Source organism: Catharus ustulatus, chromosome 6 (genome assembly GCF_009819885.2).
Source record: "Catharus ustulatus isolate bCatUst1 chromosome 6, bCatUst1.pri.v2, whole genome shotgun sequence".
Lineage (NCBI taxonomy): Eukaryota > Metazoa > Chordata > Aves > Passeriformes > Turdidae > Catharus > Catharus ustulatus.
The window spans coordinates 33,566,367-33,585,132 of NC_046226.1; the positions used below are offsets into that span (position 1 = coordinate 33,566,367).

Here is an 18,766-nt window from a genome sequence, read left to right on the forward strand (position 1 = left end):
ACTCTTCTCTTCAGTAAGTTTTAAGGCTCACAGAAGATGTAGAGCTCCCTAAGTTTATACAGCTCAAAGCATGTCCTTTTCCACCGGAAGAGTTCAATGCCAGAACTTGCATTCCCAGCCCATGCCTGAATACGACAGCTCAGATCCACTGACTCATTTTATACTACCTGACCCTGAAAGATCTGTGTTTACTCAGCCTCAGGGAGTAATACAGGAGCAGTTTTTCAGCCTTGATTAACTACAGAATGAGACAGAGAGGAAGGGGCGTGTGTGTGATAAATATCCAAAGTATTGGAGAAATACTTTTGAGTCAAGGTATTGAAGGAAGTGAAGGCTCTGTATAAGAAGTAGTTGATACGAAACCTGTTATTTAATGACCAGCTGAAGCAAGGTTTGCTTCACCTTTCACCAGCAGTTTGACAATAGAATTCTTTGTTGCTAATGTTAATTTTGCCAAGATCTGTCTGCAGGGTTGTGGGTGGTCTGCATGCTGAAGAAAAGGCGCTTGTCAGATCTTCAGTGAGGACTGCTTATGGAACAATTCTGAGATCACTGTCTGAGTGAGAGCCCCCTGCAAGCTTCTACCTGTCCTCCCTAGCATGAAATAGCACCTTGAATAAATTGCCTGCAGTAACAAGCTGAACAATGTGAAGTCAAACCTCAAATACCAAATGGTGGAACACTGTATTCCTGAAGCTGGTTATATAAAGAGTGCATGTCCAGGAAATGCGTGCAGCAGTAATGTTTCTTGTGAACCTGGACTCAAGTTTTCTTTTTTTTCCCCTCCAGAAATTCTGGTGTACAAAACATGGTGAGCTGATTTTTTTTTTCTGCTGACTTTATCAGGTTTTTTCAATTAACAAAAATACTGGTTATTTTCTGCTTTATTTTAAGGCTACAATTATATTTTTTAAAATTGCAAAAATTTCCATTGGTAACTTTTAAAATATTACATACCAGCAGCAAAAAGTACTTTTCCTAGTGTTCTGTTACTATACTTACTTCAGGTGGACTGAAGAACAAACATACTGGCATATGACTTAGTGAGTCTCTTGCCTTGTAGCTGCCTTCAGTGCCTTGCTATTCCTAGCTAAAAGTTATAAAAAATGTGTAAAGATAAAGAAATTATTTGTTTGCTCCTTTTCCTTGGTGCCCCTTGATACTGGGGCACTCATACTGACCTCTGGACTCTACATAGCAACGAGTGCTTTCGTTTATTTGCTATACTCCTACCTTGTACGTCTTATCACAGCCCCATAGCTCTGCCCATATATCACCTTAACTTTAGTGAGAGTCAAGGAATGCTGCCAGTACAGCAGACTATTATTTCTGAACTCTGAAATATTAATACTGGTTTACTTCATCAGGAGAAGATTTGACAAATCTATTAAACAGATTTGTCATGGTGACTAAAGTCTTCACAAATACAATAAACATCTAAGTTTGTATTTAGACACAAAAGGCACTCTGTTTCAAGGCACTCAGGAGGTACAAGAGGTCACTGCAGTGTTCAAGGATCAGGCTGCTTTACTAAAAGCCTGCTTATGTAGGTTTACGATATTAGGTTGAGAATCGTGGTTTATATACCAAGAGGTCATTGAATGTAGAGTGTACTTTTAGGTGTTTTGGAGCTTTTTCAGGAAAATAAATCTTTAGCAAAAGAAGTTACTGTAAGATTCGTAAAAATCTCCTCATAATCATAATACCCTATATACACTTACAAGTTGTGCTGATCTGTAGAACACCTGAGAGATGGGTTTGTTAGATGAGAAATTTTAAGTGGTAGTTGTTTAGTCTGAAGTTTTGAGGAATGTGGTTTTAAAATTCTGCTTCCCCCTCCCATTCGACACCTGATTTGTCATTTTCTAGCCGCTTATATTGGCCAGCTCGCTCGGTGGTGGATTTTTGCTCTACTGAATTCTGTGAAATTCTTTCAAGATCCTTTTAGGCATCCCTTTGTTTTACTTCCCCCGAGGGGAGGCAATGTATCAGAGCCAGCTCGCTGTTTAACTAATGTCTCACAGGTAGGAGGGAGGAAGAAAAAACAGGGTAGGGAGAGTGCGTCACATTGGAGGAGGGGAGCAAAGAAAAATGAGCTTTCTTAGACAAATCATGTGCAGAGGGACAGGCTGCCAGGGCTCAGGCAATTCCCTGCGGGGGCTCTGCTCTGTTCGCTGCTGGCCACGATGGAGGAAGAAGCTGGAGTGCTGAAGGAAGGCTTCCTCGTCAAGCGGGTGAGTGCTGTGGCTCCCCTCCGTGCGGCTCTGCTCCGGCATGGAAGCAGCTCCTGAGCAGGGCAGGAGCAGCCGGGGCTGATGGCCAGGGAGCCCGCGGGGTGCTGGGTCCGAGGCGTCCTGCCTGCTCCTGCCAAAGGAGCTCCTGCAGACCGGTGCAGGTGCCTCCCGGGACAGCTGCACCAACTGCAGCGCTCGCTGCCCTCCCGCAAGCTGCCCTGGGCTGGCATTTCCGTAGGGGAACGTGAATTAGCCATCAGGATTGCTCAGGTGTTGGGAAGCCAAAATGTCTGCACCTCGCACACACCTCTGCAGGGAGCACACCCAGGCAGAGTTGGGGGAGGATGGAGAGACAGGAGAAGTTCTGGCAGCTGGTTAAGATAGCTTGTGCCTTCTTCAGTGACATGGCTGTGCAGGGTTTCCCATCTCATGTCAGGGAATGGAGAACAGATTATACCTTTTGAAGGGGATCAGAGCAATGCAAACTCAAAAATGCGTTTTAAATAACGTCATTTTTCCATACTCTTCAAGCAGTGCTGTTAAAAAAAAAATTAGCCAAAATGTGGTGAAAAGAGCTGAAAGATTTCAACTTTCCCAGTACTTCTCCCTGTAGGACCACGTCAATCAGTACTGGAATGTAAGGAGGCACTGTAGCAAGGGGTATAAACTGTGTTTAGTACCCTGTCTCAATGATTAATATGGTCCTTGATTGCATAGAAAAAAATGTGATTGAGAGGTTTATTCAATGCTTTGCCACGCCTAGGGAAATGCTTTTCTACAGTACGTGGCAGTGTTTCTGGTGCTGACATGAAGGTAATCCTGGTCAGGAGTTTTCCTGGTTGGGCTCCTGGCCAGCTGGCCAGCCAGACATTGGCCTTATGAAGTTCTGTGTGGAAAAGGGGCTATTCTCCATCCTGCCTTCTGCAGCAGGGGCAGAGCAGTCCCAGCTCCCAGTTTCCTCTCTGGGCTACAGCTGTACTTTTTGGCTCTTAAGTGACTACTGATTTTAAATGGGAAGCCAAGGCACCAAGTGTGTGAGAGGAATAGGTTACTGGCAGCACAGGCAGCTGTGACTCTACAACATCACCCAAATACACAGCTTGACAGGAAGGAGACCACAAACAGGGTGACTGAAGGAAAATGAGAGACAAGGGAACCAGGGATCTGCAAAGAAAAAAGGAGAAGGGATAGGATCAGGTAAAGAAAACAGCTTTCATAAGAAGAGAACAGAAGCAAGGAGATTATCTAAATTAATTGCAAATGGCAGAATTACATTCTGTAATGTATTATAAATATAAAACGAATGTGTGGAATTCAGGTAAAGATAAATTTAAAAAGGTAAGGGAACCTCCTGATAAAAGAGAAGATTTTCCAGAAGGAAAGAATAGAGCCGTAGCAAAGAACATACAGGAAAAATGGCCAAGTAACTTCACAAGAGGTGAAAAAAAAAACCAGGAATGCAAAGGAGAGAACAAACCCAAGATAGGTAAATTGTATTTAGTATAGACTAGAAGATATAGGATCTATAGCGCCCTGGATTTTAGAGGCTTGTTGCTCCACCTTTACTTGGAGGTTGCTGGGTTTCCCCTTTATTTACAGGGAACTAATGAGCTTTGATTCATGCCACAACTGGACCTTACATGTTTCTTTCTTCTATCCATGCCCACCCTATCCCAGGTGTCAGAGCTTCCTTTAACCCTGCTTTGCCTGCTGGCTGTAAAGCTCCATTCCCTGTAGAAACACAAGCCAGCTTCTTGCACAGCAAAACTGGACCAGACACCATCAGACAGGACTGAGCCTGCCAGTGCTAGTCCTCACTGGCTTTGCTGTCCTTTAACCAGACTAAAGAGAGCTGGGGGCTGTTTACAGAGGAAAAATAGGACGATTTGTCTGTGTTATATAATCCATGAGGCATTCAACAGCAGTCTTCATTCAGCCTTTTGTCATTAAAAAGTATATTTCCTTTACAGGAAACAGGAGTACAGGGAATGCTTTAGCCCAGGAGATTGGAGGCAGGTGGGATTGACATGAACTTCTCATTAGCACTAAGTGGGAGAAGTAAGGAAAAGCCAATTCACCTAGTAAAGTGTTTGCAAAACCACTTGGCACCTAGAGCCACATCAAAATGAAAGATTAAAAGTCACCACCCAGGGTCACCAGAGAGAAGGAGCTGGTTGCCAAGAACCTTCACACAGTTTGGATTTAGCCCTGTTGCTGCCTCCTGTTGCTGCCTGTGCTGTCAGCAGACCAGTGTGCACCTACATCAGCTCTTTGGAATAATTCATGTGAGCTTTTACAAGAAACAATTCTTGCCAGCAAAGAAGTTCTCCTGGCTGAAGAAAGAGTACTGCACTTTTCTGTTCCTCTGTGATTTTGTAGTGATGGAGCTGTGCTATTTTATTACTTAAAATGTGTATTTCAGGGATGTGGGAATCCTTAAAATTAGACTGTTTAGGGAAAGCTGCAAAAAAGCAGCCCTCAGAGACAGCAGAACTGCAATTAGAGCTAAGCAGTAATCATAAGATTTGTCAGCAAAAAAGTTACATGAGATGTAGAAAGCAAGGACAAACAGAACAATGGTCTGTGTATTGACACTTGGCTAGCATAACTCCCTAAGCTGCAGAAAAGTATATCTAGCAAGATATTAGGAAGGCCTAAGCTTAATAATGGAGCTCTGTGCATTGTATTTTAAGGCTTACAAGCAGGTATTGTATTCAAAATAAGCAAGCATTGTTTTAACCAAAGGTACTTACAGTGGTTGGATAGAACTACTGCCAATATGTTTTTGCTTTTTGTGCTTGGTCAAAAAGCTTTCCAAGTGCGTTGTAACACCGAGTTCTGCAGCTGCTGCCGAGGATGTGAGGTGCTGGCATCTTCCCATTGTCCCAACCATGTAATGAGACTGATGCTGGAAAATAAAGCAGCTCGAGCCACGTTCCACAGCAGTCCTGTCCTGTTTGTGATTCTGTGCATAAACCTGTGGCTGACATTACAGGGAGAACAGGACTCACAATGACTTATTGTGCTTCTTTTCATACAAGAAGCCAAGAAGCAAATATGGTCATTTCTCAATTCCTATGTTAAAATCAGCTCTGTGGATTTCTTCCCCTTCAGGGACACGTTGTTCGTAACTGGAAAGTGAGGTGGTTTGTTCTGCTTCAGGATAAGCTGCTGTATTACAAAATTGAAGGAGGCAAGAAGGAGCCTTCTCCAAAGGGCAGGATCCTTTTGGATGGCTGCACTATTACTTGTCCATGCCTGGAATATGAGAACAGACCGGTATGACTGAAAAAATGTATCTCTATATCACTCATTTTCCAACTTCTTCCTATCTTTTCCTCTCCTCCTGGCTTCTTTGATTACTGCAACCATACCACTGGGGTGCTTCCAGAATTAGGCCCAGCCAAAAGCAAGCTGCCACTAGTGGTGTAGCCAGGACAGGCACTGAACTCCCTCAATGTGTCTTTGCTCTTCTCTGTGCCCAAATGTGAGTCAGCTATAAACAAAAAAACAACCCCAACCACTACTCCTGTACATACAATGAGGAGAAAAATGTAACTGCATCAGACCAACAGTGTGTGGAGAGAGGACATGAACAACCTAATCAAATATGAGGAGGGTGGAAGAAAAGGGAAATATCATCTGTGGCGGCTGTCTTAAAGCCTGGCTATCCATAGGGTTCTCCCAGGCAGCCAGATCAGACTCCTTTTTCCTTCACAATGGGATGCTGCTGCTGTAGAAAGTTTTCTGGAAGAAAACATGCCTCCTGTGTTTCTCTGCTCTCGCACAGCTAGCAGCAATGCAGATTTCCTCTGTATGGGGTATCTGTGTGATCTGCTCTGGTCTGCTCTCTTCTAAGTACCAGGAGCTCCATGCATGTAAACCATGTTTATAACTGAAAACCCAGGGATTTGAGTGGGATAGAAGAGCCAAAAAAACCCAAAAACAAAATCAACAAAGACAAGCAAACAAACCACTAAAAACAACCCAGATTTGTGCTCACCATCCTTCTGAACAAGAATTGCTCTGAACTGCTCAGGTGCATCCCAGACTTGTGTCACTTTATTTAGCACTTAGCCAGTGCTAAAAAAGCAAAAAGCAAGAGGAGCGAAATAGCTAAATGATGTTATTGGTTTTTCCTTCTTTCTCCACAGCTACTCATCAAACTAAAGACAAAAACCAATACAGACTATTTCCTTGAATGTTGCTCCAGGGAGGAACGTGACTCTTGGGCTTTGGACATCACTGGAGCTATTCATGCTGGTCATCCAGTGCAGGTACAAGAACTTCACAAAATGAAGAACTCTTTCAAACTGCTAGAAAATATCAGCCTCCAGTAAGTGTATATGATTTCTCCTTCTATTGTTGCTGTAGTTTGCAAAGCACAGATCTGCTCCTGTGTGGCCAGGCACCTCTAAACCGGCTGCCCTGCCCTTTAGCCAGGAAATGCACTTTTTCCTGACCATCGTCTTTTGGGAGTATGTGAGTTCTGCACGGGCAACTCACTGCTGGCTTGAATACCTTCCTAGTCAGCTGCAAATGTTCTCACTGAGGAGATGTATTACCTCAAAAGATGTAACATCAGGGAAGCACTGGGTGGTGACTTTGTGCCCTGTTGCTGTTTCCAAAGATGATAGCTGAAATCTAGATTAGGATTTTTAGGGTGCATCATCTTAAGTAAGAGGAAATAGAGATTAAGAAACAGAAGACTTACATTAATATGATTTGTGTTGAACAGGTAAATCAGGCTGACTATAGATCAGTTTGCACTGCTTTAAATTGAAAGATACTTTGTGTGTCATCTTGTTTAATGCTGCTATTGGGAGAATAAAATTTTCCTGGAATGTACTTAGGACAGTGCTTCTGGGGGAGTATCTAGAATATGTCCCATCTTTATGTGGGTAATCACGAGGACATCCCAGGCACTGACAGAAGCATGCAGCTATTTTGCCTGCCTCTCTCATCTGCTGATGTTGTGCTGTGCTCTTGTTTGCAGCAACATAGTGGAGAGAATGTATGACAGCAGTACTGGAATCAAGCTGACCCGCAATTTGGATCAAGGCAACAGATATAAAGAGACCTTCACAGGTACACCTACTGCAGGCAAAAAGCCACCTCCCATCTCATGTGTCACATTGCAGGGACAAGGGAGCTACTGTACTGCCTTCATAGTGGGATAAGCTCTGGCCCAGTGGAGCCTGGCAGTTCAGCCAAGCTCTCCAACACCTTTCTCTCTTGCTCTTTGGATGTATGGAAGCACACTTAGAACCCCACACTTTTCGTCAACTTTGCACTTCTCTGACAATCTTTGGGAAGGTGCCAAAATGTTTCAGCAAGTGAAAATCTGTGTGGCAGGAGACCATCTGCCTTTCCTCAGAAGAGCACACTGTCTTGGTATGAGAGCTGCCTTTCTTCCTGCAGGTTCTGCCCTGGTGGACTGGCTCATCTCCAACAGCTTTGCTGTGTCACGATTTGAGGCCGTCACCTTGGCATCCATGCTGATGGACGAGAACTTCATCAGGCCCGTGGGAGTCCGCAGCACCGAGGCCACGCGCTCCAGCGACCTCTCGGAGAAGTTCCTCGACGACTCCACCGCACTGTACATGTTTGTAAGTGATGCAGCTGCCAACAGAGGCACCTCCTCTGGGCTCTCCTCTCTTGATTTGGGGTAGAGGTGCACAGCATGCAACCAAAGGCAAATGTGCAGCCTGAGAAAGTAAAAGCAAAAGGAGCAGCTCTGGTCTTCTAGTAGCACTAACACTGGCGCTTTTGCTGGAGCCAAATAGCTACATGGATATGGAGAGATCTACAAATTACATAATTGGGCATTAAAAGAGGTGTGTCCCTGGAGTGCAGTGCTGTGTCTGCATGTTTTGGAGGCAGTGTTGTTGTGCTACAGCTCAAGGCCACAGCACGTACACCCAGCATGTACAGATTTACAGCTGTAATTTGCTGCCTGTGAATCCTGGTCCTACAAGGCTGAGCAGCAGAGTATGGAGTAGAATTTACTCTATGGAATAGAATTTACTCAGGAAATATAAGCTGAAAACAGCTCAGGAAAGTAAAATGGAAAATAAAATGCAGAATTTTGTGCTTAAGTCTGTTTAGATTAAAAAGAAAAGTGGAACTATCTTTTTCCTATTTGCAGGCTGAGAGCAGTAAGAAAAATACCAGTTCTAAGGAAGAGGTGCATTTTAACATCTCAGAATTAAGTGGCACAATTGTGAAGCAAGGATTCTTAGTGAAACAGGTAAGCACAATCTTGGAACCTGCCCCAGGAAACAAAAAGACATACAGCTCTTAGGGCTCCTTAGAGAGTGAATGTGACTTATACAATGATGGGTGGACAGATGTGCCCAGCAGAACTAACTTGCCTGTCAGCACTTGAGGTCTTGCAGTTAAGAGCATCCAGTTATGAAGAAGTGAACTATGGAACTTGTTCAGGCAGGATTAATTGGATGTTCTGAACATACTGAGCATAAACTGAAGGGTACAATACAGCATCAAAAGCAGAAGTACCACAAACTCAAATCCTACCAGAGGTGTTACATTCACTTCCAAAAATTTGGTTTCACCTATCCCATCCAGGTAGTGTGAACAGTGATTGATGTTTTGCTGTCCACAAACAAATTTCAAAGCTGAGTAGCTTGACCTTTGTATGAAGTGGACATTTACCTGTGGGCAGTCATTCGTATACACATGGGTGTTTTGGTGGTAGTGAAACATGTTTTTTTGGGCACAAGTACCTGTTGGCAATAACTGTTTCCAAGACCTGACCTTGGTCTGCAAGACATAGTTTCCAGTGCTTGCTTTGAACAAGATAAGAGTCAATCACTCTTTCAATGCATAACACAGCCACCTGCAAATGGAGCCCGACCTGTACTGTGTGGCCACTCTCACTCTGAAGCCTTGCACCCATAGCCCAAATTTTAGTGTTGTGCAAACAGGACACGAGAGCTGCCAAGGAACTTCTGCCCAATATCAGCAGCAGCCAGGGACAGCCTCCAGAAGCCCCAGCCCTGGGCTGGCCCTGAGCCCCAGCACCAAACCTCCAGGAGAGGGGATGCTCACAGGGCCTGGCACAGGCCTGGCAGCAGAAAGAGGGTGTGGGAATCCTTAAAATTAGACTGTTTTGGGAAAGCTGAAAAAAAGCAGCCCTCAGAGACAGCAGAACTGCAATTAGAGCTAAGCAGTAATCATAAGATTTGTCAGCAAAAAAGTTACATGAGATGTAGAAAGCAAGGACAAATACAACAATGGTCTGTGTATTGACACTTGGCTAGCATAACTCCCTAAGCTGCAGAAAAGTATATCTAGCAAGATATTAGGAAGGCCTAAGCTTAATAATGGAGCTCTGTGCATTGTATTTTAAGGCTTACAAGCAGGTATTGTATTCAAAATAAGCAAGCATTGTTTTAACCAAAGGTACGTGTACTTACAGTGGCAGGATAGAACTACTGTCAATATGCTTTTGCTTTTTGTGCTTGGTCAAAAAGCTTTCCAAGTGTGTTGTAACACCGAGTTCTGCAGCTGCTGCCGAGGATGTGAGGTGCTGCATCTTCCCATTGTCCCAACCATGTAATGAGACTGATGCTGGAAAATAAAGCAACTCGAGCCACGTTCCACAGCAGTCCTGTCCTGTTTGTGATTCTGTGCACAAACCTGTGGCTGGCATTAAGAGGGCTACAGTGAAAGAGTAAAGAGCTGCAAAAGGACCTGACATAACTCCTTTGGAGCATGGAGTTTTAATCTGAAACCCATATTTAATCTGAAATTAAAAGCAGGATTGAGGGATATAACCATTTGTTCCTGTCACTCTGCTTTCTTAGTTCTCAGCACGTGGCAGGAAGAGACAAAGGAATTGTCAACATATAAAGAAGAAAGATAAGCAGAAGGTCATGGGAATTACCAAGATGTTAGGAAATATTTTTCTCTGTTGGGTCCAAATCCTCTTTTTTGGTATTTATTTATGTCTCCCTTGCAGCCTGTAGGAAACTAGTCATTTCAGGAGGTAGTAATTTTAATTCTTCCATTTTGCAGGGGCACAAGAGGAAAAACTGGAAGGTGAGAAAATTTGTTTTGAGAGCTGATCCTGCTTTTTTGCACTACTATGATCCCACCAAGGTACGTGAGTGGGAAGTTACCATCCCCAGAAATCCTTTTAAAGACATAAACATCATAGTGAAGATACAATTATGCTGTAAATGTTTCTATCTGGGTTCCTCTATCCATTTCCAGGAATTAGACCTCTCTGTCCTTGCCCTAGGAGGTTGTTCTTGTAGCATTTTGTATGCCTGCATCTTCTATAGTTTTTTTCCAGTGAGATTCCTTTCCCTTAGCTGAGTGGCAGCAGTCTTTTTTGGGATTGGTCTTTTGCTGTATCCTCACAGTATGGGACCGTGGTACTGCAGGGTTTCTTCCTGGGTTGTGATCTTTCTGGGCTGAAATCCCACCATTTGAGGATCATACTGGAACTGGGATTTTTTTACATCCTTATTCCAGCATTGAATAGGTCCTCTTAATGCCAAATTATTTATAGGAATTCCTACTGCTCAGTTTTAAACCTTCTCATGAAAAGCAGAATTTATGTTCATGAATATAATAATCAATGTGAGCAACTCAGATACTTAAGGTACCACAGAGCCAAACAGGATTGCAAGAACATGAAGAGAAATGCTTTGTGTGACTTTTAAAGAGAATAGAAACAATATACCAGTGAAAAGAGCTTATGGAGCCCGTTCATTTTTTGTTTCTGTTCCTTCATGGGTTTTTTTTCACTGCAACTTATCCTTGTAAGGCTATAAGCTGAAACTGCAGAACCTGAAAGCAAGAAACTAGAATGCCAGCCAGCTAGGGAAAAGAGCCAGATTTTTCCCATATAGTCTCAGTGAAAAGCAGCAAGTTAAATACTTACAGAAATATACACCATTCAGTATGTTGTTATTGATAAAACCATACATACATTTGAAGTGTGATTGCCTACCCTTGTGCTTTTAACTGATCTACACCATGCCCAGCTGCATAAGAGAAACATCTGGGACTGAAAAAAATATAGTGATGCATTTAATTACATGTTCTAATTGATTTTGCTTGTGACATAGATGTTTCATGCCTGGAAAAACCAGCATTATGTCTGCAGCTTCATATAAGTAATGCATGTGCGCTGGGAAATTATATTTTTGAGCTATGCCTTGTTTCCTTTTTCTTTGCAGGAAGATAACAAACCAGTAGGTGGATTCTCTCTTCGTGGGTGTCTTGTCTCAGCTCTGGAGGACAACGGAGTCCCAGCAGGTGGGCACAAGCCTCTAAACTTTCATACATTTATATTTATGCTGTAGAAATACAGTCTTTGGTCTTTGGGGGTGGGTTTGTATATATGGCTGCTTGTATGCACAAGTGGGCTGAATTTCCACTTCCCTTTGCAAGCAAGAGAAGAGGAATGTCACAAATCCCTGTTCTGCTGGGTTGTCCACACCAAAGGGGACTTTTTTAGCATTATTTCCACATATCTTAGGTGTTCTCTTTATATGGGTTTTCCTTAGTCTATGACCTCTGACACAGTTCTAAGACTGATGAACATCCCAGAGTTAACAGACAAATACAAAACACTTTATTTTTGGGTATTATTAAACTCAAAGTGTTAAGGCATCCTCTGATGCCATCCATTTCTGTGTCCTCTCACCTTAAGCTATTACCTTTTCCTTTCTGACCTCCTGGAACCCAAATTTAGGGGAGACATAAATACAGAAATAAAAAAACAGTTCTGCTGGAGCACAGCTTAGCTCAGGCATTTGTCTAGAACCTCAGCCTCACAGATAAGTGTTTCTGCTATTAAAGCAATTTATTTTATGACAGTAAGCACAATGTGTAAATATCAAGTACAGAATATCTTTCTAAAGAGAAAGTCAGAAAAAGCTCTGGTCTGGGGGCAGAGCTCCTTGCTAAGAGGAACCCAGCTATGGGCAGGAGAAAATCTAACCTACTGGGAAAACTGGTAGGGGTTCATCATTCCAGTGTCCATTTAGTCTTCACCTAAACAGAGACTATTTTAGATATGTTGCAGAGTGTGCAGCAGTTCATACAATCTATGGCAGGAACATCTAGAATATATTTTCTTAGAATTACAGAATCAGCAAATGATTTGGGTTGGAAGGGACCCCAAAGATCACCTAGTTCCAGTCCCCCTGCCACAGACAGGGTCAACTTCCACTTAACCTGTTTGCTCAAAGCCCTATCCAACCTGGCCTTGAACATTTCCAGGGGTTTTGAAGAGGGAATTCAAAGACACGAAACTTTAGATATCTCATCCATAATAAAAAGTAAAGATTTCATTCCCTAATTAGCAAAATTCAAATTCTTCCCTATGAAACTTCATATCTGCCAGAAAGATTTCCTCTGTGTACTCTCCTGATCTGTCATTTTTTTTCTCTCTGCAGGAGTGAAGGGCAATGTGCAAGGCAACCTTTTCAAAATCATCACCAAGAATGACATTCATTATTACATCCAGGCCAGCTCCAAGGCAGAGCGAGTGCAGTGGATTGAGGCAATCAAACCACTGACATGAGTAATGTGGATTCCATGCCAAATGACAAACCACATTTATGACCAAGTTCATGCTTTCATTGTCTGGGAGTCTTGTTTTTCCCTTGATAGTCTATTTTCATTATTTGAATCACTGTAATACTAACCAGTTCTTGACAGACCATGCAGACCAAATCATGTAGATCCAGAATAATTCCCCCACCTTGAAATTCCCATCCAGCCAAGATCAAAACAAGTGGATACAGACAAATGGGGCTTTACAAAGAAACGACGAGATATTCCAAGATGGAAGAAAAGGATTTTTTGTACAAGTATTCAGTCTGTGTCTGACACATCCAGGTTGTGCTTTATCTTAAAGCAGATTTGTTTTGCTCCTTTCCCCTTTATAAAGGGGCTCATAAGTTTAGTAAATTTTGTAGAGACTGAAACATCTAAGTCATGAGAGGTGCTGGTGTCTGAGGTTGCCTTTCATGGCATACCACATGAATCTTGCTCTAAGTCACAACCCAGCTGCCAGGATAACATGCGTTGCAAAACAAACAAGGGGTCTGTCAATCCATCCATGTGCTCTACTATTTAGTTCTCTGTTAGACTGGAAAAGAACAAAGGATCTTGCTGTCCACCATATAGGTTATTTTTGTGCTGGTAATGTCCCACATCAGAAGAGGATCCTGAGTATCAAATCAGACCTGTGGAAGTTCCAGACAATTTCTAGTGCTGAATATTTTGGAAGAAATCCCTCAGCCATAAAACCTAGACTTTTTCTTCTGATTACTGCTGTAAGCCCATTTATGTTGGAGCACTGTTTGGACAGAGAACTATAGTAGCAGTCCTCACTATTGCTTTTTCTATCTTAATTAATTTTTTCCCATTATTTGAGTACTAAACTTGTCTTTGATATCATTAATTTTTAAAAAAACCCCAACCAGTGCATTTGAATAGCCTGTGCTTTTTAGAGATGTAATTTTTCTCAGACAGCATTTTGAGTATATGAAAAATAATGGTTTCACACACGGTCATTTTAGATTTATATGTAAACTGAGACAAGGTAAAATGGAATGGAGGATATTATTCAAACATCTGATCAGCCTGCTGATACGCTATTTTCATAAAATTCCTTGTTTTATCTGAGTACCGTATCTGACAGCCAGATTTTACAGAGCCTTCAAAAAGGCAGCATGCTCTCTATCTCACTGGAAGTCATAGGGGAATTTGATAACCCTCTATCTACAGACGTTCATTTCTGTACAGATGTTTTGTTCTCTGAGTCATGTACTGAAAAGAAGTCCCTTAATCACCAAGGTCAGAATATGATACATGCTTGTTTACTTATTTATTAAAATAGCCATGTATTTAGGATTTTCCTCAAAAGCTACAGCAATGAAATAACAGCACAACACGTCCATGCGTTCAAATATTTAACAGAGCTTGTAAAAAAGTTTGCCAGCAAAGGTGCATTTTTAATTAGATGCAAGAACAAGAATGGGCAGTGCAGTTTCAGCTACAGATACCATTTCCTAGGGCTGGTCCAGAGAAGACTGTGAAATCCATAGCTGTCAAAACCTTTCAATTCCGGAAAAGCTGCCTGGAAGAGACAGGGTAAGGTAGGTAAGGCATTTATTGCTCTCTGCTGGGGAACACAGATGGTTTTGTGCTGAATGAGCAGAGCTTCCAGAAAAAGCAATTCCCTCCTGATAACATGAGCCTTGCTGGGGCCCATCAGACTTCCTTATCCATTTATAAGAAAATCTCCTGCTTCTCTTTTCTCAGACCCACCACCTTCATAATGCCCAGTTTTAGTCACAAGGCTAACAACAGCCACCCACTGCAGAGGACTGAGCTCTGCCACCTGGCATGCCTGAGGGCGTAAGGAGCCAAAAGGATGTGAGATACTGCATAACATCATAAGTCTTGCAGTTTGGGAGGCCAGAAGTGTATCTCAGCAAAAGCTTTGAGATTTATCCAGACCAGCCATAGCTCTGCAATTGCTATGAGTGTGTATAGGGGAAAAAAAGTGTGTATGTCAAACCCATCAGTGAATTAAAAAGATACAGTTCCCACTCTCCAGAATCAGCCAGGGGAAAAAGACAAAACATGTCTGAGACAAGAGAAAGTACATTTTCCTCTGTCCTCTGGTGCTATTGTGGACTTTCTTCTTTCAAGCCACTTTGGTAAGCTTGATGTCCCCTGAGATCCGCAAAGCTTTCACCAAGTTCAGAGGCTGAATGCGGTGAGTGAAGTCACAGAGCTGCCGTCCATCAAGCAAGACTCTTATTTGCTGGTGTTCACATAAGAGCTCCATCTGCAGTGGAAAAGGACAGGGAAGGCTGTTAGAGATCAGCAGCAGGGCAGATTTCAACAGCATGAACTTAGAACTAAATGTTATGGGGATAGCGAAGCACAAAGTCTACCAGTTCTTCTGAAATGCCCCTAATAAATAACCTACCCTCTTCTGAGATGATACTGCAAAGCTCCAGTGGGTACTCTCACCATGGTTAGAGAAAGGGATGCATCTTTCCCATCTGGGCTTGAACTGTTGCTGTCTGTGCCATACTTGACTAATTAACCTGGCAGTGTCAGTGGCTAGCTGTTTGTGATCATATACCTAGCCTTCAGCTTTTCTCCCCTCCTTTTCTCTACCCTATTCGTAGTGCCTGAAAACTTACCTTGAATGTGTCGCCTGCTGTAAATGGAAAGTAGGGAATAGTCTTCTCTTCTCTTCCCCATTTCCCAGCAATTCGTGCATTTCGGGTGATGGATTTCTCACTGAAGTTAACTGTAAATAACAGCCCAACGTCTTTGTTGGCATCCACTGGGTCACAGAGCAGAGTCACTGAAAAGCTGAAAAAAATCTATTAAATTACTGGAACTTTCAGAAATATCAAAGGACATGGTGAACATGGCGCATGCTTACAGAGAGTAGAGACAGCTGTTGGTTTCATGTCAGACTGAAACACAGGACTTTTACAGGCTTAGAAACTGGAGAAAAGGAGGAGACCCTGCTGGTCTTTATTTCCTGCCCAGTGTCCAGTAGAATGCTAGTGATTTCTGATGTTGCTTTCCCTCTGTCTTGACTGAAATCAAACCTTTCAACATGTACTCATTTGTGTCCTTAAAGAGGTTATGGCATACTCTTCACCAGTGGAAGCAATGGAGTTGATAGCTGTAGGTGCAAAAATCTGTAATGATCATAGTTATCCAGATAAAAGGCAGCAATGAACCTCTACCTTGTGTGCCAAAACTGGTTTTTAAATGGTTTTGATTCCAACCTCCCACAGACAACCAAAATTCAGGAATTGAATCAGATGGGAATTGCACCTCTTCCTGGAGGAGAAATGCCACTTGTGTGTTCCTTCCAGTTCACTGGGCAAGGAGTAGAAAATCTTGTCAGGGCAGTCAGAAAGGCCAAACTCCTCCCTGACCTTTTAATCTTAGTTTGAGTGCAGGAAAATTAAATAAGGCCATAAATAGTTAATCTGACTTTCTTCTTTCAAAGAGCACATACCTCCAAGAAAGTGTCTGAATTTAGAAGACAGGTAGGAGCATGTATAACAGGACAAAGCCCCCAGCAGTCCTTTCACCTACCTCTTGGGTTTGGAGTATACCATGCCTATGATTGTGAGTTTCATGGTTGGTCTCAGGCCCCCTTTAATTTCACCAACATACTGCTCCACCTGCAGGGAACAGTGAAAATGGCTGCAGTGGGTCATGCTGTGGGTAAACCAGCTTTAACTGCTGCTTTGATCACCTGATATAACTTGGGTTTATTTTTATATGTACCAAAGAACTTAAAAGTATTTCCAGCTCAAAGTACTCATGGCACTCTAACGACACTATAAATCTGGTCACAGCACTGCAGTTGCTCTGGTGGCAGCCAAGAGAAGCTTTTTGGCAGCATGATGTGTGGCCCAGACTCTGCTTGAACCTACTCTGTCCTGACACCTCAAATTTGCTACCAGATTTTGGTGGGCTAGCTTGGCACCATCAGGCCTTACACCATCCCAGGAAGCCTCTGTCCTCTGCTGTAAAAGCAGTGTAGATGCTGCCCTGCCACTGCATATTGACCACATCCTCACAGGCAATTCCAGCCCTTTCGTGACAGTGACTTTGAAGTCACGGTTTTTCAGAAGCAAAAAATGGCTTGTTGGTGGACCTACTTTTGTCCTGTTCACAGAGATCTGTAGTTGCAAGCTGCACCCAAAGATCTGAGCTACATTTGCTTTTTCCAAGCAATTTTCTAAAAGCTTTGATGGTCAGTGGAGGAACTAATATAGGCCATAGCTGACATGGAAATATTGAAGAGAGAGACCTTGGAAACAATTGATAGGGATATTTTCAGGCTTCATTTTCAGAAATGCCTTTAAAATGTAAATATCAGAATACCACACTGCAGCGTGTAATCGCTCCCCATGCAGATTCACTTAGAAAGAAGCTGCTATAAAAGACCAAATGTTATTGGCAACTTGCGTAACACTGATAATATTCCAAGGCAATGCACAACAGACCCTTTTTGAGATAAAAAGAGCTTTATCATTCCAGTGTTCCAAGGTAAAAATTCAGACAGTTTTGCTAGAAGACCTGCACAATATAGGCACACAAATTCCAGATAAAAAATGTTTTGTCTGTACCTCATTTCCTAATTTTATTATCCTAGTTGTATCTTCTGCTAAGATGACCTTATACAATTTATTTTCCCACTTCAGTATTCTCATCCAGCTACCTTTAGAACTTCACAGATATATTAAAAAACCTCTAATTCCTAATAAGGCAAATACTGGAAGAATAATTTTGACATTTACCTTAAAAAATGACAGCAGTACTACTAATTGTTAATGCTGTTAATTTACTCTTGCAGGAATGTACAGGTGACTCCAACAAGTATGTTTTGAACTTTGCAACAAAAGAAATGCATTAAGCACTAGATATGTCTTATATAAGGAAACTGCTTGTCAAGTCAACAATCTGACAGATAAATCAATTAGAAAGCGGGTAATAAGCATTAAAGATCTCAGGAAAAATGAAGTTCATGCTCATACAGGTTTCATGTCCCACTATAGCTTCTTCCTTGCCTAGAGACAAGATACAAAATACTACCCCCAAACTGAGAAATTGAGAAATTGTTTGTGCAGAGGTACACCATAATAAGTACCGTCACTAAAGGCACAGGGTATCAGAACTGAATAGAACAAATGACGACCACATGGTCTCAACACGTACAGCTCATCCAGTGTGGCTGGAGAAAATTCGGAGGTGTGACTGCTCACACACCATTTATCTGTGAGCACCTAGTTAACCGTACAGGGGAGAAATATTCAGGGAGCTGTAGGAAGTAATGGTAGGAACTCCTGCAAGCTTCTTGCAGAGTTCATCCCAGCATATGCACATGGGCACAGCTCCCATCCCATATTTTCCATTCAGGAGCCCTGGGGACTGGCTTGGTCACTTACTTTGGCACACCTCTCCTCTGTCATCACCGCTCTCCCTCTTACACTTGCCTCGCCGCCGCAGTCCCCGGAGGAATTTTTTTGTGTGTCAGGACAAAAGCAAACAAAAAGCCCGGAATAAAGGGAGGATGTTGAGGGGGGTCTTATCTCTGCCAAACACTGGCTGGACACCACCCAGCCCAGGAGCTGAGTCACGGCCCTGAGCGCCTCGTGCCTTTGGGGGAGGCTCACAAATAACGCGGTGGGAGGGAGGGCAGGGGATGCCCTGCTGTGCCGGGAGATGTGCCTGGAGACGGTGCCTACACATTGTTATACGATTATTGAAAAGTCCGGGTGAGCGTGCATAACACACTCGTAAGATACTCTGTACTGCATATGCATACTTGTATATGTAATACATACAAACCCCACGTCATTTATTTATTGATACCAACTCTCTCTTCTCTCAAATGCGTAAGCGTATATATATATATACACAATGTACAGCCTTATATACACTTACATATTGGTTTGTACACTCTATATATAAGCCTAGATATATATGTG

General features: G+C 42.6%; 2 protein-coding genes across 4 annotated transcripts; one reads left to right on the forward strand and one right to left on the reverse strand.

Annotated features, from left to right (window-relative positions):
* The first annotated feature begins 1,894 nt into the window (after window positions 1-1,894).
* On the forward strand, window positions 1,895-12,850 carry PLEK2 (pleckstrin 2). Of its 2 annotated transcripts, XM_033063819.2 has the most exons (9): window positions 1,895-2,234; window positions 5,349-5,513; window positions 6,389-6,570; window positions 7,231-7,322; window positions 7,656-7,843; window positions 8,383-8,484; window positions 10,275-10,358; window positions 11,447-11,525; window positions 12,671-12,850. In XM_033063819.2, exons 1-9 carry the CDS (start codon window positions 2,187-2,189, stop codon window positions 12,796-12,798), a joined length of 1,068 nt encoding a protein of 355 aa, XP_032919710.1. In that variant the 5' UTR covers window positions 1,895-2,186; the 3' UTR covers window positions 12,799-12,850. The 2 variants fall into 2 exon arrangements, with proteins under 2 accessions (XP_032919710.1, XP_032919711.1); XM_033063820.2 differs by lacking the exon at window positions 5,349-5,513 and having other exon boundaries at window positions 1,897-2,234.
* Window positions 12,851-12,938: 88 nt separating this feature from the next.
* Window positions 12,939-18,390, reverse strand: LOC116998286 (galectin-related protein A-like). 2 transcript variants are annotated; one of them, XM_033063824.2, is made up of 4 exons: window positions 18,224-18,390; window positions 16,362-16,450; window positions 15,443-15,617; window positions 12,939-15,078 (listed from the first exon to the last, which is right to left on the reverse strand). In XM_033063824.2, exons 1-4 carry the CDS (start codon window positions 18,245-18,247, stop codon window positions 14,935-14,937), a joined length of 432 nt encoding a protein of 143 aa, XP_032919715.1. In that variant the 5' UTR covers window positions 18,248-18,390; the 3' UTR covers window positions 12,939-14,934. The 2 variants fall into 2 exon arrangements, with proteins under 2 accessions (XP_032919715.1, XP_032919712.1); XM_033063821.2 differs by lacking the exon at window positions 18,224-18,390 and having other exon boundaries at window positions 16,362-16,841.
* Window positions 18,391-18,766: the final 376 nt, after the last annotated feature.

Bases quoted from the DNA above. Each gene is read 5' to 3' on its own strand.
- PLEK2 (XM_033063819.2), top strand. From the start codon at position 2,187: ATGGAGGAAGAAGCTGGAGTGCTGAAGGAAGGCTTCCTCGTCAAGCGG. The intron at 7,323-7,655 runs GTACACCTACTG...TTCTTCCTGCAG, and splicing joins ATATAAAGAGACCTTCACAG to GTTCTGCCCTGGTGGACTGG. The intron at 8,485-10,274 runs GTAAGCACAATC...TCCATTTTGCAG, and splicing joins AAGGATTCTTAGTGAAACAG to GGGCACAAGAGGAAAAACTG.
- LOC116998286 (XM_033063821.2), bottom strand. From the start codon at position 16,486: ATGACCCACTGCAGCCATTTTCACTGTTCCCTGCAGGTGGAGCAGTAT. The intron at 15,618-16,361 runs GTAGGTGAAAGG...GATTTTTTTCAG, and splicing joins GTATACTCCAAACCCAAGAG to CTTTTCAGTGACTCTGCTCT. The intron at 15,079-15,442 runs GTAAGTTTTCAG...TTTCCACTGCAG, and splicing joins CAGCAGGCGACACATTCAAG to ATGGAGCTCTTATGTGAACA.